The sequence below is a fragment of the Carettochelys insculpta genome, chromosome 2 (assembly GCF_033958435.1).
Source record: "Carettochelys insculpta isolate YL-2023 chromosome 2, ASM3395843v1, whole genome shotgun sequence".
In the NCBI taxonomy this organism is placed as follows: domain Eukaryota; kingdom Metazoa; phylum Chordata; order Testudines; family Carettochelyidae; genus Carettochelys; species Carettochelys insculpta.
In genome coordinates, this window is record NC_134138.1 from 614,988 (window position 1) to 641,135 (window position 26,148).

At 47.6% G+C, this 26,148-nt stretch overlaps 1 protein-coding gene across 22 annotated transcripts in view; it reads right to left on the reverse strand.

Annotated features, from left to right (window-relative positions):
- The window catches only part of SCRIB (scribble planar cell polarity protein), a 341,713-nt gene that overhangs the window by 27,041 nt on the left and 288,524 nt on the right, over positions 1-26,148 (reverse strand). For 19 of the 22 annotated variants that reach the window (XM_074986390.1, XM_074986388.1, XM_074986397.1 and 16 more), the window contains 4 exons: positions 18,014-18,178; positions 17,139-17,278; positions 16,715-16,752; positions 15,562-15,636 (listed from right to left, as the gene is read on the reverse strand). In XM_074986390.1, coding sequence (XP_074842491.1) covers positions 15,562-15,636; positions 16,715-16,752; positions 17,139-17,278; positions 18,014-18,178 — 418 coding nt within the window. The remainder of the gene's footprint in view (positions 1-15,561; positions 15,637-16,714; positions 16,753-17,138; positions 17,279-18,013; positions 18,179-26,148) is intronic. The other 3 variants (XM_074986382.1, XM_074986389.1, XM_074986386.1) reach the window with 2 other exon arrangements.

Sequence of the window (26,148 nt, forward strand, 5' to 3'; positions counted from 1 at the left end):
AAGCAGAGGGCTGGACTAGATGACCTCCTGAGGGCCCTTCTAGCCCTATGATTCTATGAGGGGACCTGATGGCATGTTGGTCCGGGATAGGCGGGGTGGTATATTGATATCTGTAACTCACCCAGGGGTCTCTTGGTGGCCATTGCATGGTATAAGGTGATAACAGATAAGGCCATGGTTGCCCATAACATGGCAGCACCAGTCTGGTGTGGGTTGCCTTATATCTGATGGATTCCCAAGGAGAGCTCCTCTTTATGGCTGAGGAGTGGTATGAGCAGAACCTGCTGCCCCCTTTTCACAGCATGTAGAGGAGGCTGCTGAAGATAATGCAAGTTGTTCAGACTGGTGGTTTGGTGAGCAGCCAATGCCAAGGAGTAGTGATTGTGGTACTGTTGTAACCTCGATGTCTCTGTGATGTAAAAAGTGTGGTGGTGTCAGCTGCTGTTGGGGTCTGATCTTCTGTGCTGGTTTCGTGCTTGTGATTGGTGCCACACAATGTCTGCTTGTTGATACCAGGGCATTTGATGGTGCCAGTGGGGGAGGCATGTCCAGCCAAATGGTCTTTGGTGCCAAGCTGTGCATTGGCATTGATGGTGTTGTGGAGGGGGCTTTTCATCTTGGCTCCAATTTGGCATAGGTGGCTGTTGCTGTCACTCACAGCCTGGTGATGCTGGGAGCGACCAGTGTTTCGATAGTGATGATTTTCAAGATGTTTGGTACTGCAGTCAATAATCTTGCATGGCACACTTTCAACCATTGAGAATTCTGGGTAGAAGAAGGTGAGGTTCACTTTCTTGAAATTCCACTTGATTTTATGAGACCCTGTAGTGGGCTTCTCATCAGAGGTTTGTTTGCAGAGACTTCTCCAGAAGGATCATCTTCAAATGGAGCTCTCTGTTGCATCTGCCCCAGCTTTTAAAATTTTACAAGGGTAGAGGTAGGGTCCAGAGTGACCTAGACAAATTGGAGGATTGGGCCAAAGAAAATCTGATGAGGTTCAACAAGGACACTTGTGGAGTCCTGCACTTGGGATGGAAGAATCCCAAGCTTTGTTACAGGCTGGGGAATGACTGCCTAAGTAGCAGTGCAAAAGAAAAGACCTAGGGATTACAGTGGATGGGAAGCTGGATATGAGTCAATAATGTGACTTTGTAGCCAAGTAGGCTAATGGCATATTGGGGGCACTATAAAGACCATTGCCAGCAGGTCTAGAGAAGTTATCATTCTCCTTTATTTGGCACCACTGAGGCCATAACTGGAGTATTGTATCCAGCTCTGGGCCCCCAGTATAGAAAAGATGTGGATGCATTAGAGAGGGTCCAGTGGAGGGCAGCCAAAATGATTAGAGGGCTGAAGAACATGACCCACGAGGAGAGGCTGATGGATTTGGGCTTATTTAGTTTGCAGAAGAGAAGAGTGAGGGGCGATTTGATAGCAGCCTTCAACTTCCTGAATGGGGGTTCTAAAGAGGATGGGGAGAGGTTGTTCTCAATAGTGATGGATGGCAGAACAAGGAGCAGTAGTCTTAAGTTACAGCGTGGGAGGTCTAGATTGGAAATCAGGAAAATCTATTGCACCGGGGGGTGGTGAAGCACTGGAATGTGTTACCGAGAAAGGTGGTGGAATCTCCATCCCTAGAAGTTTTTAAATCTTGGCTTGACAAAGTCCTGGCTGGGATGATTTAGTTGGGGCTGGTCCTACTTTGGGGATGGGGAAGGACTCAATGACATGCTGAGGTCTCTTCCAGTACTAGAATTCTGTGACTGCACAATGGGAGCACCTTTGGGGAATATGGGGTTCTCCTATGCAGCAGACGCATGATGAACACCCATCTGAAACTGGCACGTCCTTTCTGCAATAATTACATTTTTTTGCATATGGGAGAGTCTGGAATTGTGCTGCTGAAAAACACAGTATTCTGAGGGGTTGGAGGGGTGGGGGTTAACAGAACAAAAGGGAGTTGAGTGAAACTGGTAAAAGGAAGAACTAATTTTTTTTTTTTTTTGCATATTCATGGTGAGGAGTCTGCACTGCCTGCAGCCTGTCTCCTTCCCAGGCTGGAAGAGAAGGAACTGAAGGGGATGTATTACATATGCAAAACAGGTACCAACAGCACCCTGAGACAATTACTACCCATGGATGATGTGGCCAGGCACTGCTAGCAAAAATCTCAGCTTGCCCGTGGGAGGATGCAGTGACACCTAGAGTGGAGCACTGCAGGGACACAACTCAAAGGAACACAGACAGTCAAGTGTGTGGCTGCAACCAAACTGGGAGAGGGTTGCTAGCTGGTGACTGTGGTACTCTGATACTCACACTAGTTTCAGAGGCCTAAGTAAAGAGAGGCATATTTCAGCAAATGGAATTCTCGGTGATAGATGCTCTTGGCAGTCCTTGCCTTTGGATTCAGGCCCCAGTAAGACTCAAAACATGCGCGTATGAGAATTCCGTAAGATTTAGCCTGTGACTGCCTGTCATCTCCTAGCAGAGGCAGCTCCATGGCAGCTTGTGAAAGAATGCTCTCTTGCCTGTGTTACCACCTCTAGATGAGCTTGGAAAAAATAATGTTTAATATGATTTCAAATTCAAAATTATCTGGACAAACTGGAGTAAATAGGATGAAATTCAACAAGGACAAATGCAAAGTAGTTCACTTAGGAAGGAGCAATCAGTTGCATACATACAAAATGGGAAATGACTATTTAGGAAGAAGTCCCACAGAAAGGAATCTCCAGCATCTGAAGAAGTGAGTTAACTCACGAAAGCTCATGCTCTAAACTTTTCTGTTAGTCTATAAGGTGCCACAGGACCCTTTGTTGCTGCCTGAGAAAGGAATCTGGAGCTCATAGTGCCTCACAAGCTCACTATAGCTGCGTCTACACGTGCACGCTACTTCGAAGTAGCGGCACCAACTTCGACGTTAGGCGGCGAGACGTCGAAGTCCCTAACCTCATGAGGAGATAGGAATAGCGCCCTACTTCGACGTTCAACGTCGAAGTAGGGACCGTGTAGACGATCCACGTCCCGCAACGTCGAAATTGCTGGGTCCTCCATGGCGGCCATCAGCTGGGGGGTTGAGAGATGCTCTCTCTCCAGCCCCTGCGGGGCTCTATGGTCACCGTGGGCAGCAGCCCTTAGCCCAGGGCTTCTGGCTGCTTCTGCGGCAGCTGGGGATCTATGCTGCAGGCACAGGATATGCAACCAGTTGTCAGCTCTGTGTATCTTGTGTTGTTTAGTGCAACTGTGTCTGGGAGGGGCCCTTTAAGGGAGCGGCTGGCTGTTGAGTCCGCCCTGTGACCCTGTCTGCAGCTGTGCCTGGCATCCCTATTTCGATGTGTGCTACTTTGACGTGTAGACATTCCCTCGCTGCGCCTATTTCGATGTTGGGCTGAGCAACGTCGAAGTTGAACATCGACGTTGCCGGCCCTGGAGGACGTGTAGACGTTATTCATCGAAATAGACTATTTCGATGTCGCAACATCGAAATAAGCTATTTCGATGTTGGCTGCACGTGTAGACGTAGCCTATGATTCCAACATGTGACATCTTGCATAAAAAGCAAACATCACCCTGGGACGTATTAAGAGAAGTGTTGTGAGCAAGACACAAGTAGTAATTCATCTGCTCTATTCTGCACTGATTAGGCTTCAACTGGAGTATTGTGTTCAGTTCTGGGCATCACATGTCAGAAAAGTTGTGGAGAAACTGGAGAAGGCCCAGAGAAGAGCAACAAAAATGATTTAAGATCTAGGAAACATGGCCTATAAGGGAAGGTTGAAAAAAGATTCCTAACTGCAAGGGTGGTTAAGCACTGACATAAATTGCCTAGGTATGTTGTTGAATCTTCATCATTGGACAATTTTAAGAGCAGATTAGAAAACAATTGTCAGTGACGGGTTAGATAATACTTGGTCTTGCTGTGATTGCAGGGAGTTGGATTTGATGACCTCTTGAAGCTACTTCCAGTTCAATTGTTCTGTGAATGTTTGTCTGTTTCAGCAGGGATTTCCCAACACAAGCACTTAAATTTCTGTTCCTCTTTCTTCACCTGGCACAGGAGGCTGAAAACGATATTTAGACTACACAGGAGTCACCACCTCAGAGAGGCCAAAATTGTAAGTAAGGGATAACCTGGGAAGCAGTACAGACCAAACCCTGAGCAGCTGCCTTGAACTCTGCGAGTGACAGTCTAGCTTTGGGAATGAACAGTGAGACTCCTGGACCTGAGATCTTTGTGTCTTGAAAGCAGATTAAGCACAACTGTACTAAAGGAGTGCTGAGAAACGGCCCTTCATTTCCTGCCTCCCACCCCATTGCTTTCTTGTTTTGTTAGGCTTTCAAGTGTTACATGACTGCTTTTTTGTTTTGGTAGAATAGAGACTAACACAGCTATCTCTGTATTACTATGCCCCATCCTGAGTTAGGATAACAAAGATAATATCCCGGGGGCGGGGCAGTACTCCTTCATCTTCTATGAAGTAACCCTAATATCAGCCAAAACAGACACACCCAACAAACAGCTTGTTAATAATACACCCAAGTGAAGACACCAAAGATGGAAGTTGAGGCAGTTACGTAACACAGCACAGATGAGAGGATTATTCTCTGCTATCCTTGAGATCCAATGGCTCTCACCACATGGCCACTGTTCAGTTGCTAAGGTGGATCTGCCACCAGGAACCTGTGTTTGCTGTCCCAGATGCTTTATTGTCAGTGACTGGCTGGGAATATGTTCCATCTGTGAGCAGCATTCTGGATGTCTTCAGAAAGCAGAGCTCTAGTGTCCACTTTGGTTTTGTGGAAATATCATGTGTTCCTCTCACTGTACTGGCCCTCAGGTATCGTAAGATATCATAAGATGTAACACTGGTGCAGCTGGAACAGCTATCGGAGGGATAGCCGTGTTAGTCTGTATCTGTAAAAACAGTGAGAAGTCTTGTGGCACCTTATAGACTAACAGATTTTTTGGGGGCATAAGCTCTCATGGGCAAAGACCTGCTACATCAGACATGTCAGGCACCTGTTGAAGTGGGTTTTTGCCCACCAAAGCTTATGCGCCAAAAAATCTGTTAAGTCTATAAGGTGCCACAGGACTTCTCATTGTTTTTGCTCAACAGCTGTTTGCTTGGCAGGTTACATGCCACATTCTAGTTTGAAATTAATAATCCTCCTACTTGCAGTTGAATTTTTTGCTAGCATTCTTTCTGTTCTAGTTCCCTGGTGCTTAGTTCTTTGTTAATTATGTCAGCATCAACAGTCTCTCATTCAAGCTGTTTGACAGATGTTGGTTTTGCCTGTAAGTTCCCATTTTGTAGTCTTAGAAGCACCATGAGATGTTTGGTGACATACTGAAGTCTGTTATTTGGATTGAATTTTTCCACAATCTCCCTTGACTGCTTGTAATAAAAAGCTCAAGCTGACAGAGCAGTGGATTGCTAAAATGAGTAACTCATGAATTCTCTAATGGAACAGATATCATGCCCCACCAGTAAATCTTGCGTGGCTGTGAGGACTAGTATCCTGTCTTGTTTTCGTTTCTGTGGTTCTTTGTCAGGTGCTGAATGGTACCAGATCTCTCATTAGCAAGCTAGTGAGTTTGAGGAACAGAAAGGTAAATGGCATAAACTCTCAGCTTTCCATGGAAGTTGCAGTGGCAACAATGCTAGTTGTGCACAATGTGCAGTTTCTGAACATCCAATGGCTTGTGAGGCTTCTCCTGTACTAGGAAGAGAAACTTTTTATTCCTAGTCAGCTGGAGAATAAACTCCTGGAAACATCTGACATCACTTATCACAACGATCCTTTATGAAAAACCAGTTACTCGCCAGTGTAAATGTTGTTCAATGAGATGTGTTGCTCATTTCTACTCTAGCTAGGTGTGTGTGCACTGCATACACAAACTTGCACAAAGTTTTACCTCGCTGCTACCTGTTGCATTGGCTGTGGAGCCCCCTGGAAGGGTGCCAGTGAGAAGCACTATACGTGATCCTGCCGATCCAACCACCACTCAGTTCATTCTTACTGGCTACTCCCACAGTGGGGAAGGAGGGTGGGTTTTCAATAGCTATGAGCAACACATCTCGAAGAAGAGTTATAACAGCAAGTAACCCTTTTTACTTCTTTGCGTGCTTGCTTGTATCTATTCCAGTTAGGTGATTCCCAAGCCAAACCCAGGAGGAGGGGTTGGAGTCAGTGCATGGCTGACTCTAGGACAGCATCCCCAAGGACTGCATCCCATCTACAGGGCTGCACAATAGCATAGTGAGGTGTAAAAACTGTATGCAGGGGACCACATTGCAGCTCAACAGATTTTCTAGAGAGGAATGAGCACCAGAAAAGAGGTTGAAAAGACCTGAGCTCACGCAGAGTACACCGTAATAGGCAGTGGGGAGACCTTAGCAAGGTCATTATACACTTGTATAAATGATGTGATCCAAGAAGAGATGAATTGCAAGGAAACTGGAAGCCCCTCCATTCAATCAGCAATGGCCAAAAAAACCTGTGGGGTTTTGTGGAAGGCCTTGGTCTATTCAAGGTAGAAGGCAAGTGCTCGCTTCATACAGAGTGCAGCTGCTGCTCCCACTGGGAGCTGTGTGGTTTAGGATAGAAATCAGAAAGGAAAATGCCCTTGCCAACATGGAACCTGAAGCACCAAGTTAAGGTCCCAGCCTGGGACCAGCCAGCGAACCAGCAGTTGAAGTCTGTCTATGTCCTTGAGGAAACACCATACATGAAAACAGAGCACCCACCCTCCCCAGGGTGGAAGACTGATATGGCCACCAGGTGAACACTGATAGATGAAGACGCAAGGCTTTGCTGCTTCAAAGAAACAAGACAGAAACAGACACACGTATGAGGTCTGACTGCACCAGTAGAAGTGCATCCATTTGGCCAGGTAGGACCATTGCATATACAGCTTGCAACTGCTAAGAAGAACCCGCTGCACTGTCCCTGAGCAAGCTTGGTCAGCCGGATTCAACCATGAAGCTGCCATGATATGAGGTGAAGGGACTAGAGGTGGTGGAGGTGGCCGTCATTCTGCATGAAGTCTGGAACCAAGGGAGTCAAACAGTCAGAAACACAGAGTGCTCCATTAGTGTGGGGTACCAGTGCTGATGAACCTACACTGGGGCTATGAAGATTATGTCTGCCCTGTCCCTGTGAACCTTGAGAAGCACCTTGTGCACAAGGGGAAACGGAAGGAAGGTGTAAAGTAGTCTTAGGGTCACAGAATGAGCAATGCATCTGCTATGAAGCCTGGGCTGAGGCCCCAGAAGGAGCAAAACTTGGGGTACTTACAGATGTTCCAAGACGCGAAGTGGTCCAGCCAGGGAAAGCCCTACTTTTGGAAGATCGAGTGGAGGACTTCTACATGGATCAACCACTTGTGGGTCAGGAACTGACAACAGAGATGTCTGCCAGCTGGTTCTGGACCCCAGGAGACAGGATGCCTCCAGATGAATGAAGGCGGCTATGCAGAGCTCCCACAGGGGCAGAGCTTCTAAGCAGAGTGGGGAGGAGTGTGCCCTCCACCTGTCAGTTGATGTAATACATGGCCCACGTATTGTCCATCAAGACTGCCACACATCAGCTGTGGAGATGAGGTAGAAACTCCAGACAAGTGAGGTCAATGGCCTGGAGCTCACGCACATTGATGTGGAGAGACAGAATATTTGTTATAAACAATACCTGAGTGGTGAGACATACCAGATGGGCACCCCAGCCTAAGCTGATGTGTCTGTGAGTCTGTGATCAGGGGCACGGTGTGCTGAAGGGCATGAATGGCAATGCCCACCAGAATGTTCTGTGAACACAGCCACCAGCAGAGAGTGTTGGAAACATGGTGAGGTAGGTCGCAACCATGTCTTGGCTTTCCTGGCTCTGATGGTACACCGAAGCCAACAACACCTGGAGATGGTGAAGACAGAATCTGGTAAACAGAACCATGCATGTGCAGGCTGCCATGTATCCCAACAGCTGAAGGCATGTGCTGACTGTGCTGATGGGAAACTTGGAGAGGGAACACAGAAGCTGGACAAGAGTCTGGGAGGTAGCGCAGACAGGGGAGGAATGCTCTGGCTTGAGCTGAATTCTATGCACTGAGTAGGGATTAACAAGGACTTGACCAGGTTGAGCAATAGGCCCAGACTGTCCAGAGTTCATCTGGTGAATGCCACCTGAACCCGCGCCTCACTTGAGGATCAGCCCTGGAGGAGCCGATACCATGTAGACCTGGACACCACGGACGAGCAAGGTGGCCACTGCTACCATACATTTGGTAAACACCCTGGGGGCCGTGGAAAGCCCAAAAGGAAGGGGCCATAAATTGAAGGTGCAGGTGGTCCACCATAAACCTGAGGTACTGCTGGCAGAAGGGATGCATAGAAATGTGTAAGTAAGCATCCTTTAGGTTGAGAGTGGCATACCAGTCCCCTGAAGTCAGAGAGGGGAAGATGGTGCCCAGAGATACCATGTAAAACTTGTGGGACACCATGAACTTGTTGAGTTCCCATAAGTCAAGGATGAGTTACAACCCGCTGTTTGCTTTTGGGACCAAGAAGTATTGGGAGTAGAACCCCCAACCTCTGCACAGAGGGGACACCTCCTACACCATCTCTAGGTCCAGAAGCAATTGTACCTCCTGGAGGAGGAGGTGCTCATGAGAAGGGTCCCTGAAAAGGGATGAGCGAAGAGGGGTTAGAATGGAATGGAAAGGGATGACATATCCCGATTATGCAGTCCTGAGGACCCATCCGTCTCACATGATGGCCATCCAGGCTGAGGGAAAAGGACAGAGTCTGTTTGGAAATGGCAGGTGTGACAATTTCCCCTGTCTGCCCCTGGGGGTCCCACTGCTTCCTAGCGGTTCTCTGTTGTGCCTCAGAGACTCATGGAGACCCCTTATCTGCCCAGGCCTTTCCAGAGGCAGCTGTCTCCGCGTAGTGAGCTATCCTTATGATAGGCAAGTCCAGAATGGGGAGAATAAAGCCAGTCCCCTTGCAGGCCCACGCCTGCTCCAGTGGGGTAACCCTCTGGGGAAGGGTGGGGGGAGTCCAGACCAGCCCTCTACCCTGGACTCTGGCCCAGGGTCCCTTAGAGGACAAGAGGCAGCTGGCAGGGCCTACACCCCTGCCCCAATGTAGCAACCTCACCCTGGGCCACTTTGCCCACCACTGTCCTGTGGTACCTTCTCACTCTGCTCCTGCTCTCCAGTGCACCTTCCAAAACCTTCCCCCTGCTACCAGGCAGGGACCCTTTTATAGGGAGTGGAGGGACTCAGCTGACCATGAGTGCTGATTAGATTCAGCTGTGGCTGATTCCTGATGAGGTCCCAGCTGCCTGCCCTAATTAGGGTCACTCAGGGAACAGGAAGGCACTAGCCCATCACCCAGCATATGTGCCTTCTAGCTGGCTCCTGCAGCCTACAGGCAGTAGTCTGCCACACAGGGTAAGATCCAGTGGTGCAGGTACTCCAATCTTGAGTGCACCATCACAAGGAGCACTTGAAGGAGGACTTGGATTGTCCACGACCAGCCCCAGACTGCTGATGGGGAGGCTGGTGGCAGGAATAGCACGCCTCGGACTGGCAGAACTCTAAGTACCCATGTGGTTGAAAGGGCCTGAATGGTTGTTGGTGCTGCTGAGGCTGCAGCTTGAATGGTTTCCATTCAGTAGCATACATGTGCATGCCCGAAGACTTCATCCTGCTACAAGAGTCCTTTAGCCCATGGAGGTAGGTGTTGGTCTGCTGAGTAAACAACTCCACACAATCAAAGGCAGGGGTCCTGGTCAGTTTGCTGGGCCTCTGGCGGAGGGCTTGACAGTAAAAACCAGACCACCCTGCACATAGCTATGCCTTAAGCAATGGAGTGGACTGCAGAGCCACCCGCATTGAGTGTGGCCTGTAGGCAGGTCCGGGACACCACCCTTACCTCCTGCATAAGGTTCAAGAACACAACCCTCAGGTCTTCAGCTAGGGATATTTTGAACTTGGGGGCTGAGGCCCAGGACTCATAGTTGTAGCGGCTGAGGACCACCAGCTGGTTAGCCACTCTAAGCATTAGGCCCCCCGTAGAATAGACTTTTTTGCCAAAAGGGTCCAAACATCTAGCACCTTTAGACTTCAGGGCCAGAGCTTGTTGACCCTGATGCTCCTTCTCATTAACCACATTCACAACACCAAGGAGCTGGACCAGTGCTGAGGAGAGTAATGGTCATGCAGTAGAATGGTACTGCAAGATTGGAAGAGAAGTCACTGGTGGCAGGACAGGAACCAGAGACAGAAGTGAGAGCAGTACCAGACTGATGCAGAGAAGAATCAAGGCATGGAGAATGGGACCAGTGTTGAGAATGGGACTGGCATCAGGATTTGGACCAGTGCTGAGGCAGAGACCTGCACTGAGAGCGAGATCTGCACAGGGAGTAAGAACATTGAGGAGGCAAGACCTAAGGCCCTGCAGAAGACACATCTTGAGAGCCCAACCCACAAGGGTCCTGCCTGGAGGAGCCAGACCGGAGTGGGTGAAAGAGATTGAATCTCAGAATGGGAATGGAGTTCGGGCATGTCCTGAGCTGCTGCAGGATGAGACCAGGACGGACAAATTCCAGGGCCTGAAGATGAGCATCAAGCAGAAGGCATCAGGACTGGCAAGCACTGTGCTGAGAGTTGGAGTGGGAGGCAGAGCATGCCAAGGAGCTGCAACCAGATGCACCTGCAGCGGAGTCCCTGGATTGCAAATGGCCTGGCATTGAGAGTGATGGATAGGGAAGAAGCAAGTGCGTCCAGTACCGGGAGTTGACCATTGATGCCTTGGATGGCTGTGCCGGGACTCAGAGCAGGCCTTAAACGTTGGGTGGTAAGGCAATGGCACCTGGACAGATGCAATCAGAAGTGCAGGCTGACCTCTGGATACTTGCCGAGAGGCAGGGGTCTTGTTACGCACCAGGGAGCTCATCATCTCTATGAGTCTACATGCCACCCGCTACATATCAGGCATGGATACGTATCAGGCATTGGACTGAGGTGGAGATGGACGTGTTGAGAGAGTCTCTGGGTTAGACTAAGAGGGGTAAAAAACAAGGGTGATGTCCTAATAGGCATCTACTACAGGCCGCCTACCCAGGTGGAAGAGGTGGATGAGGCTTTTTGTAAACAACCAACAAAGTCAAGCAGGGCCCCAGATTTGGTGGTGATGGGGGACTTCAACTATCCAGATATATGTTGGGAAACTAATACAGCGAGGCACAGACTATCCAGTAAGTTCTTGGATTGTATTGGAGACAATTTTTTATTCCAAAAGGTTGAAAAAGCTACCGGGGGGAAGCTGTTTTAGATTTGATTTTAACAAATAGGGAGGAACTGGTAGAGACCTTGAAGGTGGAAGGCAGCTTGGGTGAAAGTGATCATGAAATCATAGAGTTCACAATCCTAAGGAAGGGTAGAACAGAAAACAACAAAATAGAGATAATGGATTTCAGGAGGGCAGATTTTGGTAAACTCAGAGAGCTGGTAGGTAAGGTCCCATGGGAAGCAAAGCTGAGGGGAAAAACAGCTGAGGAGAGTTGGCAGTTTTTCAAAGGGACATTATTAAGGGCCCACAAGCAAGCTATCCCGCTGCGTAGGAAAGATAGAAAATATGGAAAAAGACCGCCTTGGCTTAACCAGGAGATCTTGCACGATCTCAAAATAAAAAAGGAATCTTATAAAAAATGGAAACAAGGAAAAATTACAAAGGATGAATATAGGCAAACACCACAAGAATGCAGGAGAAAGATTAAAAAGGGTAAGGCACAAAATGAGCTCAAACTAGCTACAGGCATAAAGGGAAACAAGAAGGCTTTTTACACATATATTAGAAACAAGAGGAAGACCAGGGACAGGGTAGGGCCATTGCTCAGTGAGGAGGGAGAAACAGTAACAGGGAACTTGGAAATGGCAGAGATGCTCAATGACTTCTTTGTTTCGGTCTTCACTGAGAAGTCTGATGAAAGAATGCCCAACATAGTGAATGCGAGTGGGAAAGGGGTAGGGTTAGAAGTTGAAATAAAAAAAGAACAAGTTAAAAATCACTTAGGAAAATTAGATGTCTGCAAGTCACCAGGGCCTGATGAAATGCACCCTAGAATACTCAAGGAGCTGATAGAGGAGGTATCTGAGCCTTTAGCTATCATCTTTGGAAAATCATGGGAGACAGCAGAGATTCCAGAAGACTGGAAAAGGGCAAATATAGTGCCCATCTATAAAAAGGGAAAAAAGAATAACCCAGGAAACTACAGGCCAGTCAGCTTAACTTCAGTGCCAGGAAAGATAACGGAGCAGGTAATTAAAGAAATCATCTGCAAGCACTTGGAAGGTGGTAAGGTAATAGGAAACAGCCAGCACGGATTTGTAAAGAATAAATCTTGTCAAACTAATCTGATAGCTTTCTTTGATAGGATAACGAGCCTTGTGGATAGGGGAGAAGCGGTAGATGTGGTCTACCTAGACTTTAGTAAAGCATTTGATACGGTCCCTCATGATATGCTTATCAAAAAACTAGGCAACACACAATCTAGATGAGGCCACTATAAGGTGGGTGCATAACTAGCTGGATAACCATACCCAGAGAAGTAACAGAGAGGAAGCCGTGCTAGTCTATACGCTATCAAAACAAAAAGCAGTCAAGTAGCACTTTAAAGACTAGCAAAATAGTTTATTAGGTGAGCTTTCGTGGCACAGACCCACTTCTTCAGACCATAGCCAGACCAGAACAGACTCAATATTTAAGGCACAGAGAACCAAAAACTGTTTTTGGTTCTCTGTGCCTTAAATATTGAGTCTGTTCTGATCTGGCTATGGTCTGAAGAAGTGGGTCTGTCCCACGAAGCCTCACCTAATAAACTATTTTGCTAGTCTTTAAAATGTTACTTGGCTGCTTTTCGTACCCAGAGAGTAGTTCTGAATGGTTCTCAAACCTGCTGGAAAAGAATAAAAAGTGGGGTTCCGCAGGGGTCTGTGTTAGGACCGGTTCTGTTCAATGTCTTCATCAATTATTTAGATATTGGCATAGAAAGTATGCTTATTAAGTTTGCAGATGATACGAAGTTGGGAAGGGGTGCGACTACTTTGGAGGATAGGTTCATAATTCAAAATGATCTGGATAAATTGGAGAAATGGTCTGAGGTAAACAGGATGAAGTTTAATAAGGACAAATGCAAAGTGCTCCACTTAGGAAAGAACAATCAGTTTCGCACATACGGAATGGGGAGAGCCTGTCTAGGAACGACTACAGCAGAAAGGGATCTAGGGGTTATAGTGGACCACAAGCTAAATATGAGTCAACAGTGTGATGCTGTTGCAAAAAAAGCAAACATGATTCTGGGATGCATTAACAGGCGTGTTGTGAACAAGACACGAGAAGTCATTCTTCCGCTCTACTCTGCGCTGGTTAGGCCTCAGCTGGAGTATTGTGTCCAGTTCTGGGCACCGCACTTCAAAAAAGATGTGGAGAAACTACAGAGGGTCCAGAGAAGAGCGATAAGAATGATTAAAGTTCTAGAGAATGTGACCCATGAAGACAGGCTGAAAGAATTGGGCTTGTTTAGTTTGGAAAAGAGAAGATTGAGGGGAGACATGATAGCGGTTTTCAGGTATCTAAAAGGGAGTCATAAGGAGGAAGGAGAAAACTTGTTCTTCTTGGCCTCTGAGGATAGAACAAGAGGCAATGGGCTTAAACTGCAGCAAGAGAGGTTTAGGATGGACATTAGGAAAAAGTTCCTAACTGTCAGGGTGGTCAAACAGTGGAATAAATTGTCAAGGGAGGTTGTGGAATCTCCATCGCTGGAGATATTTAAGAACAGGTTAGATAGATGTCTATCAGGGATGGTTTAGATAGTACTTGGTCCTGCCATTAGGGCAGGGGGCTGGACTCGATGGCCTCTCGAGGTCCCTTCCAGTCCTAGTGTTCTATGATTCTATGGATGAAGGACCAATCAGCATCAGATCACCTCGGGATGAGTCAAAGAAGATAGGGCTCAGTGCATGTGATGCAGTGGCATGAGGGTCTTGGGCCTGAGGAGTGCCTGGTACCTTCTGTGCTAATGATACTGCTGTCAACGGTGTTGGTGCTGACAACTCGTGTGTCTTGGAGGTGCGCACCAGAGAGCTGGTGTAGTACCACACTGAAGATTGTGAGTAAGTTAAGCCTCTTCTTGGCACCCAGCCCAGAGTCGAGGACGGTTTGCTGTGCACCTTGGACGAACATGCAGATCTTTGTTGCGGTGGTTGAAGAGCTGATTTCATGAGGAGATGCTATAGTTAGAAGTCATGCTCCTTACGAGTCCGGGGCTTGAAATCTCTGCAGATATGGCACTTACTTGTTTGACAAACTTTACAGAAACAAGAAAGGCAGGAGTCATGAGGGTTGTTTGTTGGCATAGACTTTAAGCCATGACAGCATTGCTTAAAGCCCCAGGGAAATTTTCATTCTCTTAACCCATGGAGGAGAAATGGCAGGAGGAGAAAGACCTTACCAACCCTACAACTACCTAACACTAACTGAATCAAAAACAATGCTCATGCTAAACACAATTATTTTACAACTTATTTGCACAGACAGCTAGGGAACTGTGGTGTAGCAGCAGGTACTTAACCACACAGTAGGAACAGCCTCACTGAACTGAGGAACTGAGGGGGTGCCAGGTTGGCTGGGTCATGCATAGGCTTCACACAGGCGCCACTCCAGGGGGCTCCCCAGCTGACTGGGCTGGTAGTGGCTGGGGAAAACTTTCCGATAGCCATGCACTTGCCTGCACCTAACTTGAATAGATAAGAGCAAGCACTCAAAGAACTATTTACAATGATTTACACAAGAAAGAGCTCCAGAGGCATAGTGTAGCAATGATTACTTAGCCACAGTTCTATCAGCCTGCATGAGCAGTAAGAAGGAACTGAGAGGTGCTGGCTGGGACAGCTGAGTCATATGTAGGGCTCTGGACTGGCGCAGCTGTAGGGGGATCTGCAGCCAACCTGACAGGTAGCAGCTAGGGTAAAACCTTCTGACAGTTTGTACATGCAAAGTGCACATACGTAACTCTAATAGATATGGGCAAGCACTCGATAAATGTTTCTTAATTAGAAGGGAGACCTTCAGTGTCACTAGTGAGGGTAGACATGCTCTGTTCCATATAAATCAGTTTCTTGGAGAGGCCCAAAGTTCACAAGCATGTCAGCGAGTCAGGCTTCCATTTAATCCCAGGGGAGCCAAGGAGACTGTACCAGCATCTCAGCTCCACCCACAGAATGTACTGCAGAGACTCTTTGGCATGATTGTTGAAAGCAACGATTTAATACCCTGATCTCTAGATGTCTGAAGAGGTGGGATGGAAGCCTTCCTGTGACATGCAGAATTCTGCCATGTTCCAGAGACATTTCACCCACACTATACATCCCAACCTTGAGAGACCTATTCGACCTCTAAGTCACAGAACAGAACCACAGGTGAGAGTATGCCAACCAGAATTACATCCTGATTGCTTAGCTGGCAATTGTGTGAAGACAGGAATTCTGCATGCATCTTATACCTGGATTTCATAAACAGGTTTGGAAGAAGGAATAGCAGCAAATTCCCGGTAGTCAAACTTCTTTTCAGACATGGACTGGAAGCGACAGAAAAACACAAGAAAGAGGGAGGGAGGGTGAGAGAGAAGAGTGAGAGGGATCAGCAGTAAATAGAGGACTGCAGTACACTATGGAAAGGCTTATCAGGAGACCAGGGCAGAAAGAATGGTTAGATCCAAGTTATGATTATACCTCTCATCTGGGAAAGGTGGCACAAGGACTCACTTGAACAATTGTGTATTGCAAATCATCTCTGGGACAGAATCCTTCATGCTCTGAGGCCCAGGGCCAGCATAGGACAGGGGTGCACTAAAATCCAGGGCATATACAATTTGGATTGGGCACAGGAACTGGTGAAAATCCAGGTTCCTCTGAAATCAATGGCAAACTCTCATGGATTTCACTGGGGCTGAGATTTTAAACCTCCATATACTTCTTGTTCTACTGTGTCACTTTGGACCACTTTCTTCCCTTCTGTATACCTCACTTTCCCTCTGCCCTTTGTCTTGTTTTTGTATACAATGAGCTCTGTCTTTCATGGTGTTTGTATGGTACCCAATGCTGATCTCAGCTGGGGCTGCTTCAGGTTACTGTAATGTAAAAAAAATAACCACAGCAGCCAGGGAGTAACACTTGGAGAAGGTATCTCAAGCATGAAAGACATGCTGAGAGTAAAACACAGAGGCTGGATTGAAGAAGCAGAGGGCCTACAAATAAATATGTGGGAAAGAGGCAGGTTCCCAATGTGAAAATGGGAACCTAGGAAATTACACCAAATCTCATCTGGGAATGTGGAGCTCTTGGCAACAGGCATGGTTTGTGCTCATGGATGGTGCTTTGTCCTGCCAATAGGGCAGGGGACTGGACTCAATGACCTCCTGAGGTCCCTTCCAGTTCTGTGAGAAGTGTATCTCCATTAAAAAAAAAGAAAGAAAGAAAAGGCATGGATGAACTCACAGGGCCAGGTTGCTAACTCTCATGGCATGGGATAAGCCTGAGCGGGAATCCGACAGCCCAGCCATATGGGTTATTCTCCCCTCCCTGGCTTCCGAGAGGGTCAGTGAAAAGGCATCCCACATTTAGAGACAAGACAGAGAGAGTGGCAGCAATTCCTACCAGCCTCCCTGGCGAAGTGACATTCTTGGGACTGCAATCTGCAAAAGAAGAGGCAGAAACACTGGTCAGTTATGCACCTTTTCCGCTTTTGACAGCATGGGATATACCAAGCCAAGACTTGCCCTCTAGCACACCATGATTTTTCATCCTGGTTCCTCAGGCTATGGTGTTGAGTTTTGTGTGCTTGGGTTCCCTGGAGAATGCTGGGGCAAAGGACTGGGACTCTGTCAGTACCACACAAGCCAGGACTAACCTGACTGAATGACTCCCGCCCAACCCTGTAAGAGCTTCCTCAGCCTAGAGGAAGTGGGGACTTGGCTTTCAGTAGGCCTGTATCTAAAACATACGAAAGAGTCTTGGCTAGCTCACAGGTGCTGGCCTCTATCCCCAGTGATGTGGTGAACCCCACCATGGTGTACAGTACCTTCTGGAAGTGTTGGGGAGGGCGTGGGAGCAGGTGAAGGTGATTCAGTCAGCTGTTCTAGCATGCTGCGCTTCTTCCCCTCCTTGGACTTGGCAATCACCATCTGGGCTTTGAGGGCATCCTGCTCCAGAGACTTCATCCTACCTCAGAGGAGCAGGGAGAAAGTGGACATCAGCATAATTGAAGAGAATTATGAGTAATTATGAGCCATGCCCAGTAAACAGCCCATGGCTCTGGGACTGAATGTTGGAGGATGGGGACAGAGCACTAGCTACTTGTTCCCTCTGTGGAGAGGGTGAGGATATGTTGTAGCAGAAAAAGTCAGAGTAGGAGAGAATTCAGAAACCATCTGAATTTGCTATGATCAGTCATTAAATTTGTCCTGACACACACGTATTAATCTGGGACAGACACAGCCAAGTACTGTGCACCCACGAGGTGCTGCAGGGTTCTCTACAGGTGCCTTGGGATGTGCTGGGGAGTCATCCAGGCCAGGAGTGGGGCGGAGACCTGCAGGTATAAACCACAAAGGCATGAGGGTTTTTTCAGGCCCTCTGATCTCTCCCCTTACTCCATCAGTGCTACTACATCCTGCCCGTCTTCTGGCATTTGTGAAATTCTGAACTGATTTTGGCAGGATGGGCTCTGCACTCAGCAGCAGAGGCTCCCCAGACTGGAGATCCTCTCCCTCTCATGGGTTAGATAAATGCCATCAGCTTGCAGAACCAGGGAATAGCTGGCACTAGCACATTGCAACAGGAGGAGGGTGTTTATCCCCATTCCTAGAGCAGCAGGCAATATGGCTGTAATAAGAGTCAGGGATACAGGTAGGGATTGTGGAACATGCAACTGGAAGGGGCAAAGGCTGTGCACACCTGGATTGATTTCCTGACCCAGGGATTCTTGAGCCGTGACTCTGCACTGAGCTAGACACCTGAGCTGGCCTGGCCCCTGGTGCAGGTGCCCACTGTCGGGACTGGTAGAGCTTCCGGGCCAGATCCTGCTCGTACTGTTTAATACTGTCTTCAAGAGTGAAGGATCTGAGGAGGAGCAGGCAGAGGAGAAGAAGACAGTGGTGATGAACATCATAGCAGGTGACCACAGAAAGAGAAAGAGAGAAAATAGAGATTGGAATGTACCCTGGAGAGACAAGAAATAAGGGAGCAGACACAGGCACTGGCTATGATCAGACCCTAGTACCAGACACTTCATAGAAAAACCCTAGTGTGCATTACAGGACCAACCTGCCCATGGGGATGGCCCTCCTCAGCCCCAGCAGTTCTACTCTCCACTACTATGAATGGAGTGGAAGGGCCTAGACATGGCAGACTTGACGGAGACAGAGGACTGACAACATGCTGGCACTAGTGGGAGAGGATGCAGCAAACACGGTGAATACATCCTCTGTGTGTGTGTGTGCGCGCACACCCCTTTTATAAAGGGAAGGGGCTCAGGACAGGACAAATACCTGAGGGCTGTGTTTGTCACATGCTGGAAGAGAGTGTATCCAAAAGGGCACAGAAACACATTGGGTGGAAGTGTGTACACAAGAGGGCATATGTGCACTTCAGAGGGGCAGAGGAGTTCATAATACATGCATTGCTCCCTTATGGCCATACTTCTTCCTCACTGGTGTGCTCCTGTGACCTTTCAAACACAACCTTCCTAGGCATGAACACCAGTGCAGCCATGGATGTGTGTCCTAATGGGACACATGGCTGTGACTGGGAGGGGGGTAGGTCCTCAAAGAGTACACAAATATAGGAGCCCAGGGATGCTTGTATCCCAACAGGACCCAGAATCCAGTGTGTGGGTATGGACGTACAGCCTGACAGCTACTCATAGCAGAGGCGTGGGGGAAGGCCCAACAGGGTGTATGATGGTGGTGGTGGGGATGTAACAGCACACACCACAGAACTGGAAAGAAGCAGAAGACAAGATTAAATGGATAGTGAAACAAGCTCTGTCATGCAATACAAGAAGTACAGCAAGGCTGCAGGGCAACTTAATTCTCCATCTACCAAAGCAGCACATGGTGTTGTACATGGGGATCTCCAGCCACGTCTACATGGGCAGCCTGTGTCAACAGAGATCACTGCTGACAGAGAAACCTCGGCAGTACCTTTGTCAACAGATGTGTCTACACACAAAAGTAGATTGAAAGAGCACGCCACTTTGTTGGCAGAGAGCAGCCAGACTCCCCTGCCCTCTCTCAACAGAATGGCCGACTAGAAGCTCTGCAAACTGGGCTGCCCGGGAACCGGAAGCCCTCTCTCTTGACAAAAGCGTCTACATGGGCACTCTAGCCACAAAGTACTATCAACAGAGGCATTATATCTGATCTGGAACAGGGATAATGCTGTCGATTGAACAGCTGGGTTCTGTCAATAAACTCTCAACAGAGAACTTTAAACGTATAGATGCTCAGTGAGTTTTGTTGACAAAAGCCCAGTTTTGTTGACAGAGGCTGCCTGCGTAGACATGGCCTCCTTGGAGAGAGATTTGAGTCCTGGGCACTGCTCACTGTTAATGTGCACAAAGTGCTAAACCAAGTCTTGCAAATGGCGCTCTCCAGGGGTTCTCCAGAAGAGCAGCACCTTTCATGGTAGTAACATAGGAAGCTACAGAGAAAAACTGAGCTCTAGGGTTTGTGGTGATGCCATGGCATCACATTTGAATGGGGTGGGTAAGGGAGAGGAGCTAAATTATGGTGAATTACTGACTCTTTGTTAGTGCCAATGCAGCCATGGATAGGTAGCAAGGAGGTGTGCACATGTTCCCACCTCAAGGGACTCTAACGCCTCCCATGAACGGTGTGGAACTGAAATGCTGTAACAGTTGATAAAAATGTGGGAGGTTTCTGAGTCAGCAGTCCCTTCGACATTGCAATGAGAAAAGAGAAATGTCAGCGTTACTCAGATTTTAAGGCCAGAATGGACCATTAGATCTCGTCTGACCTCCAAAAAGGGGAGAACACCCAGAAAGGGACTGTCTACACTACCTGGCATCTGACTTACATTTGAACCAAGACCTCCTTGCATCCACACACAAATCAATCTGACTTGGATGAACTCAGGATCTAGGTCCTAACACTCTTCTGGGGTTGGGTCAAAGCCTACGTCCTGCTGTGATTCAGTCCAAGCCCCCTCACATAGCTGTGTGATTGTGGCTCAAGTTGCAGATCTCAGTCAGAAGTCTGTGTAGTGCAGTATGGACACATTAGCAGTTATAAGTCCTTAGTCCAGCAACTATAAGCCTGTGTTTGCTATACAGTCTGGATTCTCAAGCATGGGCTTAGAAAAACTAAGTCCACAAGCCCAGAGGTCCCACAAACCTGGGTTTACAATGTAACGTAGACACCCAACCTCTCAGTTGCTTGATCTGACGTAAGATGGCTCATCCATTCAGCCACAGAATTAGAAAGTTTTGAGCTATGCATGAGTCATGGCACTACATTATACACCCCAAAACATCTGGCTGCTTCACAATAAAATGGGAATGATGCAGTTCCCCAGCACACACTGTTAATGCAGCATTAGTGCTGACAGTTCAGCTCCAAGAATTGGTGGACTGGGAGCAAGAGTTCCTTAAGCAATACTTACCCACCCTGCATGAGGGGCATCTCCTTTCATTAATTAATAAATAAAACTTATTACAAGGGATTAGGTTAAGAGCTCCTTGACTGCAGAGGCAGATTGTGCAATAACTTCCTTCTGTCCCCAGCAGAGAAGGAAACACTTAATTTTTGCTTTATTGTGTACAGTATTTCAGTGGCAATTCTTCAAGAAGGGTTATATTTTGGAGATTCACATATCCACGCTACACTCACCCGCATAAGACATCCTTGTAAAGCTTATTTTACACACATTTAGATGGGGTCTGATGTGGAGTTGTCAAGTGGTGCTATAAGCCTTTGCACAAGGTGTAACAGTGGTATCCAAAACAGAAGCGGGGGGAAAAAAACAGTCTGGTGCTTCCTTACCATTACAGTGCATGTCATCTTCCTCACTGTTGAATGAACTTAATCTCAGAGATAACTTTCAGAAGAAAGACAAGAAATCTCGTGGCACCTTACAGACTAACAGATATTTTGGAGCATAAACTTTCATGAGGCTTATGCTCCAAAATATCTGTTAGTCTATAAGGTGCCACAAGACTTCTTGTTGTTCTTGAAGCTACAGACTAACACGACTACCTCTCTGACACTTCAGATGAAACCATTTCAAAGTGTAACTGGAATATAAAAGGGGGCAAAGAACCCCAAGTTCTCTCTCTCTCTCCAGAAGACATGGCTTTGGACTTTGTGGGAGATCCTAATAAACAGGTTTGGTCAGCAATCTTGCTAGAGAGCGTTGTGATGAGAAGCCTACTCTGAATCAAGACTGTAGTTTCATTAAATTTTAGTCTCTAAAGAGCATTTTTATTTTTATTTGCTTGTTATAATTTCTGACTCTATTCTTTATATTGAACTCACTTAAAATCCTCTCTTGTTCTGTTAACAAACTTGCATTACTTTTAATATAAACAAGGGCTGTCAAGCAATTACAATTTAATTGCAAATTAATTGTGCTGTTGAAACAATAATAGAATACCATTTATTTCAATAATCTTGGATGTAGTCCACATTTTCCAACTGTATTGATTTCAATTACAACACAGAACATAAGGGCTGGATCTACACTATAGAGTTTTGTTGACAGAATGGGCCTTCTGGTGACATAACTCAGGGAGCAGCCACACGCTTAAAGCACTGTCGACAAAGTTTCGACAGAACTATGCATTTGCCTCGACAGTATTATCCCTCAAAAAATTGAGGCATAACAATCTCTGGATATATCACTGTCGACAAACGTTGTCGTGTAAAAGACACTTCTGTCGACAGAGAGGGCTCCCGGTTGCCAGGCAGCCCCCTTTGCAGAGCTGCCATTCCACTTTCTGGCACCAGAGGACAGTGAAGTCTGGCAGCTCTCTGTCGACAGAGCAAATTGTAACAGAGAGGAAGCCGTGCGAGTCTATGCACTACCAAAACAAAAAGCAGTCAAGTAGCACTTTAAAGACTAGCAAAATAGTTTACTAGGTGAGCTTTCGTGGCACAGACCCACTTCTTCAGACCATAGCCAGACCAGATGGCTATGGTCTGAAGAAGTGGGTCTGTCCCACGAAAGCTCACCTAATAAACTATTTTGCTAGTCTTTAAAGTGCTACTTGACTGCTTTTTGTTTTGATAGAGCAAATTGTGTGTAGATGCAATCTGTTGACAGAGATTCCGTTGAGATTTCCCTGTCGACAGTCATGTCTGTCGATTGATGCTTCTAGTGTAGACATAACCAAGGTGTACAGTAATCATTTTATTTTTGAATAGAAATATTTGCAGTGTGCAGGTATAGCCACAGATTGCTGTTCCTGGCCACTGCTCAGGTAAATAAAGCATCTAGTGACCTGCTGGGGTAAACCCTAGCAAACTGCATCTCGCTCACAGACCATTTATTGCGCCTGCCTCCTGCTGCATATACAACTTTGCAGTCAGAACACTCTTCCCTGCACAGAACTGTGTCCATTCCAATGCAATGAAGACTCTGATATGCACTCTTGACAGAGATCATAATAATGGACAAGATATTGGCTGCGCAACTAAGAGGCCCTATCTACTGTGGAACAGAAGGGAGTTTATTGTGATGATGCAAAGTCTTGAAATACTCTCTGTGGGTGTGAGTGTACAGGAGAAACGTCCCATAATGTGGCATGTTCAGGCTTTAAAAGGTTTGAGTTGGGGGATTTCACATTTATCCAATTCTAATGCTTTGACAACAGAGCTTTCATTTACGTATTTAATAAGAACAAAAGTGGTAATATGGGGTCAGACCAAAGACCCATCTAACCCAGTACCCTGTCTTTCTGACAGAGGCTAATATCACCTCAGAAGGAACGAAGAGATGAGGTAATCATCAAGTGATCCCTATTGCACACTCCTGGCAAACAGAAACTGGGGACACCATCCCCACCCATGCTGGCTAATAGACACAGATGGATCTACCCTCCATGAACTTATCTAGCTCTTTTTTGAACCCTCTCACAGTTTTGGCCTTCATAATATCCTTTGACAGAGCTTCACTGGTTGATTGTGCATGAAGTGAAGAGGAAGTAACTCACCTCTTGCAGTAACTATAGTTCTTTGAGATGTATGTACCTGTGGGTGGTCCACTCTGGGTACTCCATTATGGGTGTCAGTGCATCCTTGTGCCAGCATGCTGAGATTCTTCTCTCGCTGTGGCTTCCCAAGCTGTGCATGTGCAGTAGCACCTCCTCATGCTATGTGGTGCACGTACAGCATGGACCCCTCTGGATCCTTCTCAACCCAAGCAAATTGAGCAGGATGCTTCAACGCAGGGGAACGAGGGAGGGAAGTGGAGCACTCATGGGGTCACACATCTTGAAGAACGATCATTACTGCACAAAGCAAGTAACTTCCTCTTCTTCTTTGAGTAGTGTCCCTGTGGATTCTCCACTCTGGAGCACTATAAAGCGGTAATTGCACTTTGGAGGTGGGTTTGGGGCCCAGTAACAATTACAGTCAACAGAACTGCTTGTCCTGCTTGAATGAAGGAAGCAATGGAAGAGAAGAGAGTGCAAATATGTTGCTGGTAGACCATGGAAACACCAGCAAGTATAGCAGACCGTTCTGAGTGCCAGGAAGGTTGTGTGGAGCGTTAGCTTAGTGAAGAACCATTTGCCCTGTACCATACAGGAACCCAAATGGGCCCCCCATAAGGGAGGCATGCACAGTAAGGCTGCGTCTACACGTGCACGCTACTTCGAAGTAGCGGCAGTAACTTCGAAATAGCGCCCGTCACGTCTACACGTGTTGGGCGCTATTTCGAAGTTGAAATCGACGTTAGGCGGCGAGACGTCGAAGTCGCTAACGCCATGAGCAGATGGGAATAGCGCCCTACTTCGACGTTCAACATCGAAGTAGGGACGTGTAGACGATCCGCGTCCCGCAACATCGAAATAGCGGGGTCCTCCATGGCGGCCATCAGCTGGGGGGTTGAGAGATACTCTCTCTCCAGCCCTTGCGGGGCTCTGTGGTCACCGTGGGCAGCAGCCCTTAGCCCAGGGCTTCTGGCTGCTGCTGCTGCAGCTGGGGGTCCGTGCTGCATATACAGGGTCTGCAACTAGTTGTTGGCTCTGTGTATCTTGCACTGTTTAATGAAAGTGTGTCTGGGAGGGGCCCTTTAAGGGAGCGACTTGCTGTTGAGTCCGCCCCGTGACCCTGTCTGCAGCTGTGCCTGGCTCCCTTATTTCGATGTGTGATACTTTGCCGTGTAGACGTTCCCTCGCTGTGCCTATTTCGATGTTGGGCTGAGCAACGTCGAAGTTGAACATCGACGTTGCCAGCCCTGGAGGACGTGTAGACGTTATTCATCGAAATAGCCTATTTCGATGTCGCAACATCGAAATAATCTATTTCGAAGTTGGGTGCACGTGTAGACGTAGCCTAAGGGTGATAGATGGGGTGCGGCGTGCCCTGTCCTCACACGTCAGGGTCAGAAATGGGGACAGTAGCCTGCATAACTCATAATACTGACGGCTACGAACTTCCCATCTGCCAGAGTGCAGAGGTGACCTCGGTGCCAGCACTTCTGGAGATGAAGGGGCCAGACAGAAAGCCAGTGATGGCCACCAAGGGGTAATGCTTACGTGGCGTGACTTGGACAGTGCCTTTCTTGGTGCTGTGTCGTGTGGGACTTCTGGTGCTGACAGTCTGCATACTGATAGGGCCAAGGATTGGCGCAGAGAGGTGGCACTGATGGCGCCATGGCCACTGGTGAGGCCGATGATGGTACCGTGGGTGGGGCTGTAGATGGTGCCACAATGGTGGTCAGTGCTGAGGACACCTGTGGTGCCGGAATGCTAGGAACTGGGCACTTGGAAAGAGCTGTCTGCGCTCTTGGTTTGGGGGGGCTTTGGGTTCAAAGGTTTCAGTGCCGCCAGCACGGGTTCTGCTGCCGTGCCACTCCCAGCCACCTTTGAGCTCAGAGAGGTGGTGCCAGAGGATGCCAGGTTTCACTGTGACATCAGTTGTGTTCTGCAATTGGGCAATGACCTGGCAATGACCTGGTTGGCGAAGGCTTGGTTTTCTTAGAAGGTATGGCTGTTGAAGAGGAAGCCCTGTGCTTATGTCCAGGCTGCTCCGGCCCCTTCCCGGTCTCATCAGGAGAAGGCTGAAGGGCCTTGTCAAACAAGATCATCTTAAGGCACATCTCACAGTCATGCTGCACCCTGGCCATTAGTTTGGAGCAATGCTAGCACTTTTGAGGGATATGACCCTCTCCCATGCACCATATGCACTCAGAATGAGCATCCGAGGCAGGCATGACTTTGCAGCTCACATTTCTTAAAACCTTGAGAGCTGGGCATGGTCCAGCAATCGAATGTGGCTCGGTCTTGGTGGTTATATAAGTTAAAATGTTGTATTGTAACTTCTAAGTTTAAAACTTAACAGAGAAACTTATCTACATGTTAACTATAGGTAACTGGAGAACACCAACTTTGCACATTTTTTTAGGAGAATCAACCAAGAATGAACTAAAGAGAATATAAAAGGTAACATCTATTTATGTAAAGGAAGGAAGAAAGAAGGTTTCTGAGTCTCACGAGTTCAAAACATGGAGAGACAGTTAGATCCATTTGCAGCCTGAGGCAGTTGAGAGGAACTGGCTTGAGCTGGTTTGCACACGTGATCAAAAGAGCGCAAACAGAGAGACGTGGTGGCAGCACATGCGCATAGTGGCTAGATACAGCTAGAAGAGTCTCTGGTCTATGGTGTTGGGATGAGTCCAGAACCTACAGTGGGGCACCCATGGGGACATTACTCAAAGAACAGTCCAATTCCGGAGCCACAGGTCTTATCACAGAAAGGGCAGTGCTTGTTAGCTGTTGGAGGAGGGTGGGGCAGTTTTTGATGCTCTTTCCTTTTTCCCTGCCTCTCCTTGTCTGCACTGTAGTGGGA